The following is a 17,509-nucleotide window of genomic DNA, read 5'->3' as shown; positions in this document are numbered from 1 at the left end:
TTTATTTGTCTTTCCCATAAGACTCTTAGACTCATTGATGTGCTACTCTATATTTTCTAGGTAGGTAGGATATAATACAATTTTTCTCAGAAATATTTGACCATGAGTCCTTTTATTTACAGTATCCCTGTTTAATATATCATAAAACACTTTGGAGAATATACTTCATGGTATTTCATGGAACATTTAAAGGGAAGAAATCAAGATTTGCTTTTATATTATCATACTCCAGAATCTTAATTTCTGTGATTTTAATAATTATTTTTGGGGGGCGCCCTGGTAGCTCTGTTGGTTGAGTGTCCAACTTCGGCTCAGGTCATGATCTCGTGATTTGTGAGTTTGAGCCCCGCGTCGGGCTCTGGTGCTGACGGCTTGGAGCCAGGAGCCTGGAGCCTGGAGCCTGCTTGGGATTCTGTGTCTCCCTCTGTCTCTCTCTCTCTCTCTCTCTCTCTCTGCCCCTCTCCCACTCATGCTCTGTCTCTCCCTCAAGAATAAATAAACATTAAAACAAATTTTTTAAAATTATTTTTTGTTATTTGAAAACATTATAAATGAATGCAAAAAATAGTAAGTGCCTTGGCTTTATTCCCAAAATACCAGAGAATGGAGCCAATTCATTTATTTAGTTATTTATAATACAGAGCAAATGATAAGTCTTACAGAGAGAAAATCTTCCAACATTTTGTTACAGATTTATTGTTTAATATTTCTTTCGGTTCACAAAGATTTAGAGAAGTGAAGAAAATAAACCATTTTATTTGTTCTTAAATTAGGAATATCAGTCATTGACAGTAATTTGCTTACCCCCCACCCGCAGTTTATAAAGCTTCACAGTAAGTACTGAAAATAAATTTTGACTTCTTTTACGAGTAAACACAAAACACAAAATGAGTAATGAGCTCATAAGTAATTTGATCACGATAGTAGGACTTCAGACGTATTCTACCATGTGGACTTTCTACATTTCTTTATACTACTCATATAATTGTTGATATAAAGAAACTCTAGCTGTATTACCCACACTCAGATTTCATTTCAAATATATTTCCCTTTTTTTTTTTTTGCCATATTTCTAATACCCCTTCTTGTTCTCACCCCAAAGCTGGCCAATATGCATGTACTTAGTGTTAGCCTACGTAAAATTGAACTAGATTGGTACAACCTTACTAGTCCTGCCATTTTAAACCAGTTCAGGAGTTTTAAAGCTTGTGGGATACACATCTAGATTATAGTGGCCAAAATTTACCCCAAAGGAGTGACTATCCCCCTATACACCACTTCTCCCTCTGGGAGCTCAAGTCGCCTATTAGAGGCAGTGCACTGAGCACCCAGTCCCTCTTTTATACTAGTACATACTGATACTTTCTACAAAGCAACTAATCTACAAAGAGAAAAACTATACTCCTCATCTTACAGTCTTTTCATATACTAAGATGTGACTCCATTGGTACTTAAAACTTAGATTGAGATTTTTGCTTAGATTAGATTTGCTTAGATTTACATCTCCACTCCCTTTGCTTGAGCACTCACTGCCATGTAGTTATGGCAAGCATGAATAAAGTTTTCAAAATTCTTCTCACTTCTTAGTCTTTTAAAACATCATCTATCTCAGGGACACCTGGGTGGCTCAGTCGGTTAAGCATCCAGCTCTTGATTTGGGCTCAGGTCATGATCTCACCGTTCGTGAGATCCACGTCAGGTTCTGCACTGATGGTGTGGAGCCTGCTTGGGATTCTCTCTCTCTCTCTCTCTCTCTCTCTCTCTCTCTCTCCCCCTCCCTCCCTCCCTCCCTCTCCCCCTCCCTCCCTCCCTGCCCCACTCTCATGCATGTTGCTCTCTCTCTCAAAAAAAAAAAATAAACATTTAAAAAAATCATCTGTCTCATAGGAAGATACAGTATTTTGGTTATTAAAAATAACCAAATCTGAAAATGGCTTTCACAAAGCCAAATGTTTACTTAAATGCATGTCATTCAGCTGATTATTAAAGAAGCTTGGCCATAATAATTCCTATTGTGATAATGAGTTGAATTATTATTTAAAAATGGAGATATTTGAATTAGGTGATGGCACCCCTTATCAGTTTATAATAGGACTTGCAGTTTCAGGAACTCTAGCTATAACTAATGAAGAGTTTCAGTAAGTAGAGATCTGTTGCTTAATGATCAGAGATGAGAAATATATGTTAATATATTAGTGGCTTATTTTTTTAAAGTTTATTTTAAGAGAGAGAGTGAGAGACAGAGTGAGAGAGAGAGAGAGACAATGAGCACATGAACGGGGGAGGGACAGAGAGAATCCCAAGCAGACTCTGTGCAATCAGCAGGGAGCCCGATGCGGGGCTCAAACTCATGAAACCTTGAGATCATGACCTGAGCCGAAATTAAGAGTTGAAGGCTTAACTGACTGAGCCACCCAGGCGCCCCTTAGTGACTTATTTTTTAAGCATCCTTTCTAACCACATCTTTTTAATTTAATGTATGTGGCATTTCTTGAGTGTGCCATCTTTATCAACCCCACAACTTTTCCACCTGATGTTCGGGAACTGGTATTGCTGTTAATGAAGTTAAGAAAATTTGCCTAGAGAGTTCCAGTGTTTTTAGAATTCCTTCAGTTCGTTATGGTTAGATTAGATTAAAAACAAAACTCTGGTATTACCAAAGATTAATCGGTTGTTACTTGTTAATACACAAGAAAGAACTTGTGCTTGCCTGCTGAAAAGAGAATTCAACCTGCTATAACCTGTTCATTTCCTTTGATTTAAACTGAGTAGAAGTGTCACAGAAGGCAAATAAAAAGGAAGGATAGCTTTCCCATTTGAATTTCTTTTTAGACAAAGAATACATTAACTTTATTCATTCTCCTTTTCCTTAAGGACAAGGAAAAATCTCAAAGATTTTTAAACATGTATTTTGCTTGAGGTGTAGGTTGACTTTCTAGGTCATTTGTAGTGAATGTCCCTTGTTGTGGAGCATTTTGTTTAATCCATATCTTTAGTAAAAATGATATATATACACACACACGCACACATATGCATACTCACACACTCAGGCTGTTCTGGAAATATGCACTTTTACACTAGTTACCATTTCTTCCAACTCACACAAATTTACTCCTTCCCTTGCAACTACAGTTTATTCCATCTTTGAATATTATGCTGTTTACATTCCTTAAACCCCTCTGTTATTTGGGGAGGGGGTAGGATTACCTCTTGCTAGCAGAAGTGAAATAAAAAGCAAAGTTACTTCAAGAAACTATTTTGCCATAGTCTTTGCCAAAAACTCCAATAATTTCACTGAGTTGCATAAAATTATTCTCAACTATAATTTTAAAATATAAACTACACTGATGCCATGCTTTCTTTGAGTAATTATGTGAACTGTGAGAAAAATTCTTCATAGCTCAGCTTGTTTTAGAAAAGGCCCATTTTGCCAACTCTGTTCTAACCTGCAGCATTGGACAGGAGGTGTTAGGAGTAAAGCTGGTCTGTGAAAGGGAACTAGAAACACACTGTGCTCTACCTTTGTGTCGGTTGGAATTCTCTTGGTTACAAACGATAGAAAGTTTTTTTCATATTAGCTCATGCCAAAAAGGGTTGTCGGCTCACGGTGAAGAAGTGTTGGGGTGGACCTGGTTCTGTGCGTGGCTGGGGCCAAATACTCAAGTGATTTGTCATCAAGATTGTGTATCTTTTTCTGTTTTGCTTTCTTCCTTCTCAGATGCTTTTTCTCCACATGGTAGAAAAGATGGCCGCTGGCAACTCAGTTTACTGATTTTTATAGTTTTTGTTGCCGGAGGAAGGGAAGAAAAAGACTACTTTTCTCAGTATCCGTATATCAAATCCAATGGAGAGACTGTGTGACTAGTCCTAAATGGATCATATTCTTCACCCTTGGCCAGTCACTGTGGACTCAGTGAGCGAGGGGCCTTGCACGTATACCCATCCACAGGATGGGGGTGCTCTGCTGAACCCCACTGAACCCCAAAGATAGAGCTGGGCAGCTAGCAACATACATTCTCTGCAGTCATCTTGCAGATGAAGAGGAACAAATAGGATAAGAACATCATGAGGTGACAATATTTGCCAGGTTGTGAGATGAAAAACAGCTGTCCTATTTCACTTGGTTTCGTTTTGTTATTTCATTAGTAGTCAGGTTTTCACAGGATTTTTTTTTTCACGCTTTTATCAGGCTTTTGTATTTCTTCCATGATTTGTCTTTTCATGTGCTTTGCTCTTCTTCTGTTATGATTTTAGTTTTTTCCATTTATAAGAGCTCTCAGTATACATTAGGGCTTCCATTTTTTTTCTTTGTTGTTTGAAAAATAATTCTAAGAGTTATTCATCGTTTCACAATATGCTGCCTTGATTTTGTACCACTCTATTTTTCTTGATTTGTGAAATTTTATAGATGTTCTTCTAGAATTTTAAACTGTTAAGAAATAACAGTGAAAATTTTTTTATTCAGATGTGACTAATCAGTTTAAACATAATAACTTGTAGTATTCTCTATTTGGAAAAAAACCCCAAATTATGGAGTATATATTTTCTGGGAGAATTAGTTATTTATCTATTTTTGGCAAGCAGTATTTTCCGAAACTAAAATAAAACTTTGGACACTCAGGTCTGTCTTTTTTACAGGTTAGGAAACAGTATCGCTTTGAATTTTAATATATAATAATTTCAGAGTCCTCCACCTTTTCTTTATTGTGAAGAGCTATGGGACCTGTAGTGAATAAAGTCAATTAGGGCCTCATATGTTAAGTGAGTTCTTTATGCAGTTTAAGTTACCCTCAGGGGTTATGCCGCCCGGTAATAGCAAGTCTGGAGCCTTGATAGGTCAGAAGTATGTTTTGTATGCCTTGCTTAACACCTTAATGTTGTATATGATATGCTTAGGACAGAGATGATCCGTTATTTTCACCTGACAGAATCAGTTTGATTATTAAAAATATAGGAATTAGTTGAAAATCTGACAGCACACTGGTTTTCTCTTTGGACAACTAAGCAGTGCCCATTTTCTTACATTGGAAAATGAGATGAGCAGGAATTATTTTTGTTTTTATGTAATCTATATGTCGGTAATAGTGAAAGCAGATATTAAAATTAGGGGTGGCTCAGTTGGTTAAGCGTCCAGCCCTTGGTTTTGGCTCAGGTCGTGATCTCGCGGTTCCTGGGATTGAGCTCTATGTCAGGCTCCACGCTGACAGCCTGGAGCCTCCTCGGGATTCGCTCTCTCCCTCTCTCTGCCCTAACCCTGCTCACGCTCTCTCCCTCTCTCTCAAAATAAGTAAATAAACATTAAAAATAAAATAATTCCAATTAATCATTACAGTGGTATTTTTAAAACAGTAGAAAAAGTTCTCACATTTTTACAGAGAATAAGGAATTGGATTTATTAGTATAATTCATAAATGTGGGGTAATGTAATTTTGTGTATTTTAAAAGTATATCTGGCTTTTCTTTGACTATCTTTAACATAGTAGATCTGTTTATTCTAAAGAATGCAAAGACTAAAATGTGTGAGCACATCGTTCTAACCTTCCAGCTGGGCCTCCTCCACTCACCCTTGCTCCCAGACCGGCAGGGGTCTGTCCCAACCCTTTTTGCACAACATGCTTAAAACAGAGATTATTTCAACCCAGTGTAATGCGGAGATTTCCTCCAAAGTGTAGTCAGTCAAAATAGATTGAATGCATACCTCTAGGAAGTCCAGAGTCATAAAAAAAAAAAAAAAATCACCTTTGAAATTTTGTTTAATGCTTAATCCATGAACATTTTGAATTTCATTTCATGTAATTTAGTTTTAAACAAATATAAAAATGTTTTAAGTTACTTTGCAAGGCATGAAATGGTCTTGAAAGATTTATCCCACGGCATCTCCTAGACACTCTTTGACACCTATATTTCACACCACTCTTGTCGATGTTTTTGCACAGAAATCTCTTCAGACTTTTAGTACTTATCAGTCCTACATATGCCTGATAATTTTCCCATTTATAACCATGTTTCTGAATCTATAACAGATTGGTGCCCTAAGCAGACCCCATAAGACTAACTTACTGTATAGATATGTATCATTTGAAAAGGTTGGTTAATTTGTGGTAATTTAAGTCATAATGACAGTTTTAAAGAATACTATAATCTGTAGTAAAATTAAATTTTATCTTTATTCAATTGATGTAAAAACCTGTTATTGCCTTCCTTTTGAAAAAAGAAAATTGTATTCCCACCTACATAAGATATTAAATCATCAAATACTTAGTAAGCTTGATTCATAGAGAAATTTTTAAAATGTTCTCTATTGCTAAGATATAAAGAGCTGCTTTTAAAGACATTGTAAAAACAGAAACTAAGCTCAAGGTAGTCAGAATTTATAGATTGTAGGTATACATGTTATAATTTTGTATCATTATTAGTCATCTTGATTAAAATGCCAATCATTAAAATGATAGAGCATTTTTAGAATTTGGTCAAAATTAAAATAGTTCGATCTTTTAAATCAAAAAATCAAAAACCCTGTTTCATCATTATAATATATTCTTTTTTAAATATTTTTTTAATGTTTATTTATTTTGGAGGGGAGAGAGAGCATGAGCAGGGGAAGGTCAGAGAGAGAGGGAGACACAGAATCTGAAGCAGGCTCCAGGCTCTGAGCTGTCAGCACAGGGCCTGATGGCAGGACTTGAATTCACGAGCAGTGAAATCATGACCTGAGCCAAAGTCAGACCGGTAACCAACTGAGCCACCAAGGCGCCCCTATAATATATTCTTTATAGAGGGTTTTGTTAAGATTTTCTAAGACTGTAACTGTCCTTTCTCATTTTTCTCAAAAATTGAAGGTATACCTGTGTGTTTGTGCACAGGAAAATTTTCGGTATTGATACTCTGAGAGTTAAGCCTTGGCCACATCACCTTGCTTAACTTCCTGAAATGATGGGTAATACATTTAAAATGGGAAAGTAATTCTTTTAGGGTAGTGTATGATTATCATTCTGCTTTTTAGGTTCAGGTTCTGAATACCTATGAACTTTGGTATCTTGATTGCCAGTTAATGGAAGTATCAATTGGTTGGTAGAAGAAGCAACTTATTTAATTTTTTGGACCACACTCTCAGAATTATTTGGAATTACTAGAGTAATTATAAGATTTTTATCAGACCAAGTATGTCATTTATTGGTGATTTAGTGGTTAAGTGTTAAAATCTGTATCTGGTTTTTCTTTAATAATAAATGCTGATTATTGATCATTAAGTCATTTAACATTCCAATATTTCCTTTCTTTTTATTTTCTTAAATTTTTGTTTTATAAAGTAAGCTCTAAGCCCGGCATGGGGCTCGAACTCACAACCCTGAGTTCAGTAGTCACATGCTCCACCGACTGAGCCAGCCAGGCTCCCCTCCAATATTTATTTTCATTTTATCTTCTAGATGAACCAACGAGCCCCAGCATTGATCATGACCTTGCACACATCCCTGCTTCGGCTGTCATCTCAGCCTCCACTCCCCAGGCACCCCAGGCGCCCCAGGCACCCTCCATAGCAACGGTCCCGCCCAGTCTCACCACGTCGGCTCCTTTAATTCGCCGCCAGCTCTCCCATGATCAGGGTATGTTTCAGTGAGTGGCTGTGCAAACCATCTCTGCTTTCTCAGTTTTTCGCTTAGAATGCTATGGCATACTGTGATCTGTGATCTCTTCTCTAATAAGAGGATCTGGAAACCACTTACAGATGTCTAAATGTTGGATTTTAATTACAGAATCTGTCGGCCCTCCCAGCCTAGATGCCCAGCCCAGCTCAAAGACTGAAAGATCAAAATCCTATGATGAGGGCCTGGATGATTACAGAGAAGATGCAAAATTGTAAGTCTCAAGCATATCATTTTAAGTATCTGTTTGTGGGTGTTCAGCATGATTGTGACATATAAATACTGAATTTTAATGATTTCCTTTATACTTTCTAACTTTATATAACATTAGAAATACAGATAAAAAATAAAGCAAAGTTGTTATTCAGTAATATATTCAGTTGAGTTTTTAAAATTAATGTTTAAAAATCAGTAATACACAAACATAATACAAGCAAGATATGTATTAAACAATCACTGCTACTCTAGGCCTCTAGCCACCCAGTTCTCTTCTCAGACATGACTATGTTACTGTTTTCTTTTGTATTATTTCAGAGCTATTCTATGTATCAAATCACATACACATGTTTACATAGGCTCCTATGTGTGTGTGCACGTATCCTAATCACTTATAAAAACAAGTGATAGATGCTCTACACACTCACCGTGGAGATCATCCAGTGCATACATTCCTGGCTCACTTCTTCATGGTTGTTTCATTTTCCATTGATGGCTGTACCAAAATCTATCTAACTGGTATTCTACATTCTATTAATAGACATTTAGATTGATTGAGCCTTCTGCTACTGCAAACAATACTTCAGTGACTATATTTGTACGTAGTTCATTTAGTGTGTAAGTGAATATGGTTGGAAGAGAGATTGTTACATCAAGGGATGTGTATTTTTTTTATATTAATATGCATCATGCATCGTCTGCTGCTCTCCATAAAGCTTGTACCAAATCACAATTCCACCAACAGAGTATAGAAGTCCCTCCTTCTCCTCACCAGCACAACATGTTACTTCACTTCTGATTTTTCTAAATCTGATGGTATCATATTGTAGTTTTTATTTGAAAATTGCTATTAAATTAATTCAACATCACTTCATATATATTTAAGAGATATTTATATTTTCCTGTGAACTGCTTCTTCATATCCTCTGCCCATCTTCCTACTGGTTTTCCTGATTGGCTTCTGGAGGCTCTTTATATAAAGGAAACGAGCTCTCTTCTGAGATAAGTGTTGTTAAGTCTTTTCCCAATTCAGTGTTTTTCATCTGATTGTCTTAAGTTCTTTTTATTTAAACTCTGCAAAACTGTTAAACTTTTTCCTTGCAGTCACACTTAGGATTTTTTCTTTTTTATGGCCTTCGGATTTGAGGTCATACTGAAAAAGCCTTTCTCTCCTCCAGAATTACAACAGAATTCTTCCATGTTTGCCTCTCAGATTTATGTTTCTCTTTTTCTTTTGTGTATTTGCAACTTTGATTCATCTGGAATTTATTTTATTCCAATTAATGAGATAAAGGGCCAACTTTATATTTTCCAGTGTCTCTCAGTTGTCCCCAGAACAATGTTTTTCCCACTGATATTTCATCTTTATTATATATTAAATTATTATGTATATTTAGTTTTATTTTTAGCCTCCTTTCTGTTCAGTTGATTTATCTATCTACTCGTGTACACCAGATTCTGTTAATTGTGGTGGTTTTATGTGGTGGTTTTATAATGTATTTATCATCTGGTAAGGCCATTCTCTCATTACGTTATGTTTTTCCAAATTCTCCTGGCTATTTTTGTTTATGTTACTATTTGAACTTTAAAGTCAGTGTTCTAGTTCTTAAATTTTTATGGATATTTTTAATGGCACAGTGTTTAATTTCTAAGATTAACTTAAGGAACATTGACATTTTTATGATATTGAACCTTCGGTCAAAGAACAATTTGTCATTTTTTATCATAGTATTTTTGGAAAGAGTCTCTGAGGCTTCCATTTGATTATTACTTATATTCCAATAAAGTCACTTCTTCCTGGATCAACCACATGGGGGAAGTTTGTGTGAGGTGTGGCCATGGCAGTGGTCCGGGCTAACAGGAAGTTTTCTAATGATGCAGAGTTGAATTCGTGACCTATTTTTGCCTTCACTTCTTCCTCCCTGAAAGATACGCTGCACCAACTACACACTGTTCCCTGCAGAGATGGCCAGACCGTGTGTTTCCTCCTTCGTTTTCATAAACCCTGATATCCGTGGTGACGAGTGAGGCTCCTGTCACCAGCTCTGGCACCCGGTTTCCCACGTTCCAAACAAGGGAAGGTTTTGATCTCTCAGTGAGCAGCGCACTGCAGTGTTGTCTGAAATACGCCGCTAGGGGTGTCCTCTCTTCCGGTATCCATTCTTTTCTTCACTGTGTTTAACCACCTATCTTCATGTATATATATATTGTAGTTCAGAGTTACAGGTGTCTCCTGATACTGGTAGATGAAGTTTGCGTATCTATTTCTAGCGATCTTGTTCAGGGCGGTTTGAAAAGGAACGGGAGTGCCATCTTCAGTCCCATCTTACAATCAAATCCTTTTTTTTTTTTTTTTTTTTTTTTTTTGCTTTGTGAACATTTATTACGTGCTATGCAATGTTCTGGGGCATATTACATATATTATCACTGATCTTTGTAACAGCTCTTTAAAGCAAATGCTATTGTCTCTCATTTATGATTTTTTAAATTTACTTTTATTTTTTTAGTATGAAATTTGTTATCAAATTGGTTTCCATACAACACCCAGTGCTCATCCCAACAGGTGCCCTCCACAATGCCCATCACCCACTTTCCCCTCCCTCTCACCCCCCATCAACCCTCAGTTTATTCTCAGTTTTTAAGAGTCTCTCATGGTTTGCCTCCTTCCCTCTCTGTAACTTTTTTTTTTTCCACTTTCTCTCCCCTCGGTCTTCTGTTAAGTTTCTCAGGACCCACATATGAGTGAAAACATATGGTATCTGTCTTTCTCTGTGTGACTTATTTCACTTAGCATAACATTCTCCAGTTCCATCCACGTTGCTACAAAAGGCCATATTTCATTCTTTCTCATTGCCAAGTAGTATTCCATTGTGTATATAAACCACAACTCTTTTATCCATTCATCAGTTGATGGACATTTAGGCTCTTTCTATAATTTGGCTATTGTCTGGAAATCCTCCAAAAGCATTGAGGTTAAAGAATACCCTACTAAAGAATGAATGGGTCAACCAGGCAGTTAGAGAAGAAATTTAAAAATATATGGAAACAAATGAAAATGAAAATACAGCAATCCAAACACTTTGGGATGCAGCAAAGGCAGTCCTGAGAGGAAAATTCATTGCAATCCAGGCCTATCTCAAGAAACAGGAAAAATCCCAAATACAAAATCTAACAGCACACCTAAAGGAAATAGAAGCAGAACAGCAAAGATACCCCAAACCCAGCAGAAGAAGAGAAATAATAAAGATCAGAGCAGAAATGAACAATATAGAATCTAAAAAACCTGTAGAGCAGATCAATGAAACCAAGAGTTGTTTTTTGAAAAAATAAACAAAATTGATAAACCTCTAGCCAGGCTTCTCAAAAAGAAAAGGGAGAGGACCCAAATAGATAAAAATCATGAATGAAAATGGAATTATTACAACCAATCCCTCAGAAATGCAAGCAATTATCAGGGAATACTATGAAAAATTATATGCCAACAAACTGGACAACCTGGAAGAAATGGACAAATTCCTAAGCACCCACACACTTCCAAAACTCAAACAGGAAGAAATAGAAAATTTGAACAGATCCATAACCAGTGAAGAAATTGAATCAGTTATTAAAAATCTCCCAACAAATAAGAGTCCAGGGCCAGATGCCTTCCCTGGGGAATTCTACCAGACATTTAAAGCAGAGATAATACCTATCCTTCTCAAGCTGTTCCAAAAAATAGAAAGGGAAAGAAAACTTCCAGACTCATTCTATGAAGCCAGCATTACTTTGATTCCCAAACTAGACAGAGACACAGCAAAAAAAGAGAACTACAGGCCAATATCCCTGATGAATATGGATGCAGAAATTCTCAACAAGATACTAGCAAATCAATTCAACAGCATATAAAAAGAATTATTCACCATGATCAAGTGGGATTCATTCCTGGGCTGCAGGGCTGGTTCAATATTCGCAAATCCATCAATGTGATATATCACATTAATAAAAGAAAAGATAAGAACCATATGATCCTGTCAATCGATGCAGAGAAAGCATTTGACCAAATTCAGCATCCTTTCTTAATAAAACCCTTGAGAAAGTTGGGATAGAAGGAACATACTTAAACATCATAAAAGCCATTTATAAAAAGCCCACAACTAATATCATCCTCAATGGGGAAAAACTGAGAGCTTTCCCCCTGAGATCAGGAACACGACAGGGATGTCCACTCTCACCGCTGTTGTTTAGAATCCTAAATTTCTTAAAATTAATTTTGAATTAAAAAAAAAACAGCAAAACAACTTTGTACCCTAAAGTGAAATTATTTTGAGTAGTTAAAGCACACCTATCTTTGGAAGCCCTAAGCCTTTTCACTGGCAGCCACTGGTCTCCGTATCAAAGCATCCCGAATGCGGTTGGCAGGAAGAATGGTCTCCCTGCCACATTATCAATCATTGTAGCATTGTGGGAACCCTTAATAGAGCATTGCAACTATGGTTAACTGATAATTTATTCTAAAGCCCAGTGTTCAGCCCGAGTGGTTTTTTTCTTTCATCTAAAAAGAAGGATAAACTCTCAAACTTTATGCAGAAACCATTTTAATTGACCAGATCCACTAAGAAATCTTCTAGCATGTAATCAAAAGTGTAAGTATTTAGAAAATTAGCTGTTTGTCTCATTTGCATCGAACAGTGAGCATTTAACATGGTAATGATGAAACATCACCTTATTATTGAAAACTAACTTGTGACACTCAATTTGTTTTTACATCTCTAAGGTGTTTTATGCATTTATGGCAAATATTTATACATTTCTTTCCGACAGGTCCTTTAAGCACGTTTCTAGCCTGAAGGGAATCAAGGTTGGTATTCAATATTTTTAAAATATCAGCAAATGATAAATGTTTCTATTTACCTTAGCTTACTTTGGCTCTTCACAGGGAATTATTGCTATTATCCTATATTCTGTCCCTTTCAGGTGCATTTGGAAAATATTATTTATAAGGTGGTCTTTTCTAATTTCTAAACGTATTCATCAATAGATATACTTCACACACATTGTGCCGATTTTTCTCACTCTATCAGTTTACGGCCAAAAATCGAACTACCCAGCCACCCTGTATCTTGCCGTATGCATATTTTTCTTTCCTCAAAATTATCGTTTCACTCCTACCCTCCGCTTTCCTCCGTACAGTTCACCCCGTCCTCTCTCGTCTGCTCTCCCTTCCTACTTTGTTGACAACACACACAGAAGGCTGTTAGACAGGAATTTCCTTGTTTCACATTCTCCAGAAATCTCAGCCATCTTCATTTGCACCCACGGTTTCTGCCTTCGTTACTCTTAAGTATCTGTTTACTGGGAACATGACCCGGTTAAAAGCCTACATCCACATTTCTTTGGATTCTATCACTTTTCCCTTTCTTGACATCGTTCTCTCCTCTGCAGAATCGCTCTTGCCAGTGGCTCATTCACCATCATATGAGCACGTTCTACTATTTGCTATATTTAAAAGACAAACAAACCTTCCTTGAATCTACATCCCCCTCTATTTCCTACTCCTATTTTCTCTTCCACTGTTCACAGCAAAACTGCTTGAAAAAAATGGCCAGTAGGTCCACTTCCTCACGTCACATCTTTCTCACCCCACACATACCAGAATGACACTGCTCATGCCAAGATTACCAGTGATGTTCAAGGTCCCCAAACTAACGGTTATTTTCGATTTTTAACTTCTTTGACCTTCCAGTAGTATCCGACACCATTTCCCGCTGCCTTTCTAAAACACTTTCTTCTGCTGGTTTCCATTTCTGCCTCTGCCATTCTAACATTTAAAATGTTGGAATGTCTAGAACTGGTTCTGACCCCTCTTTCATCTCTATCTGCCCTCATTGCCAACATGATCTTTTCCAGAGATCTCCCACAGTTTATACTGCTAGCGTTGGCCTCTTCCCCAAGCTGCAGCTCATGTAGGCTGCTACCCTTTTGACATCTTTATTTGGGTGTTTAGTAAGCAATCAAGGTTTAGTGGCCAAATAGATCTGGGTTATACCCCAGGCATGTTTATCCAGTTTTCCCCATCCCACTAGGTCCACTTCACCCAGTTTTCAAGCCCCCACACTGGGAGTTAGCCTTGTTGCTTCTTTTTCACCCTCCCCCATATCAAGTGTTATTCACTGTACCTCCAGAACACGCCCTGAAGCGATAATGATGAATGTACATTCATTAGCTATACATTCTCCCTGAACTGTTCTTTTTCCTGACCTATCATGGATGGCCCCTTTCCTCCATATTTCATCTTAAATATTCTTCCTTCAGTAGGCCTTGAACTTACAGCCGCTACTCATTCATTTGTTACAACATCTCAGTTTTCCTTTCCCAAATGGTACTAATCACAATCTGATCATTTTCTCGTTTTTATTTTTTATTCTGATTTGTCTTTGCTCACGAAAATGTGAGCTCTCGAGAGCAGGAACATTATACTATTTCTGTTATTTTTTTAAAGATGAAAAACTTCCTACAGATGACCTTTAAAAAATGATGGCAGTCAATTCACAATTCACGTGTTTTGGGTTTTTTTTTTTTTTGCAACAAGACCAGAACATTTTCTAACAGAATTGATAAAGTTGGTATTCTTCAAAAATAACCATTCATTTTGGAACGTTAAAGATTTTTTTCAGGGGCGCCTGGGTGGCTCAGTCAGTTAAGTTTCTGACTTAGGCTCAAGGCCATGATCTCATGGTTCATGAGTTCAAGCCCTGCATCGGGCTCTGTGCTGTCAGCATAGACCCCGCTTCAGATCTCTTTCTCTGTCTCTCTGCCCCTTCCCCACTCACACAGCTAGCTCTCCCTCTCTCTCTTTCTCCCAAAAATAAACAATAAAAAAGAGTTGTTTTCAGTAAAGCAATTTCCATATGCAAATATTTATAAAGGAAAAGGATATTTTACTGTATTTTCTTGACCTTTTCTGTAGATCATAGACAGCCAGAAGTCATCAGAAGACTCTGGGTCCAGGAAAGATTCTTCCTCAGAGGTTTTCAGTGATGCTGCAAAGGAAGGATGGCTCCATTTCCGACCACTTGTCACCGATAAGGGCAAGGTAGTATGTTTTCTCAGCTACTGCGAGTGTATGGAATGCAGCCCCTGTGAAGTAACACATAAAGTCTGTACAGATGAGACGGCAAATTATCCAGAATAAAGAGTAGAAAACATCACATATAAATAACTTTTTCCAGGTGCCTGGGCGGCTCAGCCAGTTAAGCGTCCAACTCTTGATTCGAGCTCAGGGCGTGATCTCGAAGTTCATGGGATTCTCTGTTTCTCTGTCTGTGTCTCTCTTTCTCTCTGTCTCTCTCTGTCCTGCACCCACTCATCTATGATCTCGCAAAAATAAATAAATAAGCATTTAAGAAAAATAAATAAAATTCTGTCACTTTTTTATAAAAAAGTTTTTTACATAAAGGAAAAAGTTACTTAAAAAAATTCTAATCATTGATTTAATTTTGTATATTTTTGTCCTGTGTATCAACTGCAAATGGAGTATACTGTCTTATATTTTGCCAGCATAAAAGAGAAATGAAGTTATTCAAGAAGGAACTCAGCTTTTCTTTATTAGTTTATTAGCCATAGATTTTCAGAGTCCTCCTTGAGGGAGTGACAATTCTCCAAATTAATAATTTTAAATATTTTATTTAGCTTTCCCATTTTATTCTTTTAAATTGCTTTTATAATTTCCTTGTTTCACTTTATTTTATAAATATTGAGTTATATATATTTTTTTTAATTTTTTTTTTTCAACGTTTATTTATTTTTGGGACAGAGAGAGACAGAGCATGAACGGGGGAGGGGCAGAGAGAGAGGGAGACACAGAATCGGAAACAGGCTCCAGGCTCTGAGCCATCAGCCCAGAGCCCGATGCGGGGCTCGAACTCACGGACCGCGAGATCGTGACCTGGCTGAAGTCGGACGCTTAACCGACTGCGCCACCCAGGCGCCCCTAAATATTGAGTTATATAAATGAGTATCACAATATCTATATGCTTCATTAAGCAGATTTCAATACAATAAAACCTTTGCCATAAATTTCTTACAATATTTGGGCAGATTATTTATAAAAAAATTTTAATACTGTCAAAAGAGTTTAATTTTTAAGAAAAACCCACCTTGGGTATGGATATTGTTGCTTGACCGCATAAAGTTGATCAGTCTTGTTAACTTAATTCATTCCTTGTACATGCTGTTTTTAAGCATTATTTGTCATTTGCATGAGCTGGGACTTTGTCATCAGCCTTACTTTCACTCAAAAGACTTTTCTGACTGATTTTTTTCTTACTTTTTGTTCTCTTACCATTTTTATATATTTTACGTATTTTGCTACTCTTGTTTTACCTTGCTTTGTTCAATGTATCTTAATTACTTTGTTCATGAACGGTAAAATAGTTTTTTTTCTCCGACCAGAATTAAAGTTGACATTTCACTGTCCTTGATTTTGTCATGAATACCTTGCCTAGCTTGGTTTACCCTCCGCACAATTTGCCAATCCTCTCCTGGCCAACGCATACGATCGTGAATCAGACACCTGCCAGACTTGGTGTCCATTTGTGTGTTAACAGTATTGCTTGGTGTGTTGATCCTATCACTAAGACTGTGCCACGCATTAAGTATTCCTGAACTGTTCCATGTTTTCCAGCGAGTTGGTGGAAGTATTCGGCCGTGGAAACAGATGTATGTTGTGCTTCGGGGTCATTCGCTGTACTTGTACAAAGATAAAAGGGAACAGATGACTCCATCTGAAGAAGAACAGCCCATCAGCGTCAATGCTTGCTTAATAGACATCTCGTACAGCGAGACCAAGAGGAAAAATGTGTTTCGACTCACCACATCAGACTGCGAGTGCCTTTTCCAGGCCGAGGACAGAGACGACATGCTAGCGTGGATCAAGACCATCCAGGAGAGCAGCAACCTCAATGAGGAGGTGTGTGTTCAGAGTGGTGCTTGTAAAACCAGATTCTTTTGTGACATTTTTCTTAGGAAGACTGAAAGGATCTGATACATCATTTGAAAAGAAGTTATAAGGGGGGCGCTGAGTGGTTCAGTTGGTTGAGCGCCAACTTCAGCTCAGGTCACGATCTTGCGGTTTGTGAGTTCGAGCCCCACATTGGACTCTCTGCTGACCGCTTGGAGCCTGTTTCGGATTCTGTGTGTGTGTCTCTGTCTCTGTCTGCCCCTCTCCCCCTTGCTCTGTCTCTCAAAAATAAACATTAAAAACAAGTTATAATATGCTATTTTTGCTTGAAAAATTGATCAAAAGGAAAACTCACGTGTTCCTACTCAATATCATTTTGAAAATCTCCATTACTGAACTACAAAAAGAGATAATTCCTATATTTTGCCTACTTTCTTAGAAGCAGGGTCAGGAAATCCTAGGTCCTAGTCCTGGTCATTACTAAGTAATTCCAGCTCTGGCTCCTTATCTCAAAAACAGGATTACTGTCAGGCTTAAGTTATAGTGAAAATACTTGTCAAAACAAATTACTGTATAAATGCAAAGCGATACTGATAGGAGGATTTTTGTTAATGGAAATATAAATTCAGTCAAGAATATAATAGAGCCTGCTAGAATTTAGTCATTGGTTTTCAAGAAAACTTGCATTGTCAGAAATCACGGGATAAGCTTG

General features: G+C 37.2%; 1 protein-coding gene across 1 annotated transcript in view; it reads left to right on the top strand.

Annotated features, from left to right (window-relative positions):
• ARHGAP21 (Rho GTPase activating protein 21) overlaps window positions 1–17,509 on the top strand; it is a 136,495-nt gene that overhangs the window by 103,376 nt on the left and 15,610 nt on the right. Inside the window, 5 exon segments of the mRNA XM_043562611.1 lie at window positions 7,428–7,604; window positions 7,755–7,857; window positions 12,660–12,696; window positions 14,806–14,931; window positions 16,522–16,806. Coding sequence (XP_043418546.1) covers window positions 7,428–7,604; window positions 7,755–7,857; window positions 12,660–12,696; window positions 14,806–14,931; window positions 16,522–16,806 — 728 coding nt within the window.

Source organism: Prionailurus bengalensis, chromosome B4 (genome assembly GCF_016509475.1).
Source record: "Prionailurus bengalensis isolate Pbe53 chromosome B4, Fcat_Pben_1.1_paternal_pri, whole genome shotgun sequence".
Taxonomy (NCBI): domain Eukaryota; kingdom Metazoa; phylum Chordata; class Mammalia; order Carnivora; family Felidae; genus Prionailurus; species Prionailurus bengalensis.
The sequence above is the reverse complement of the archived record's forward strand: the minus strand, read 5'-3'. Positions and strand labels throughout refer to the sequence as shown.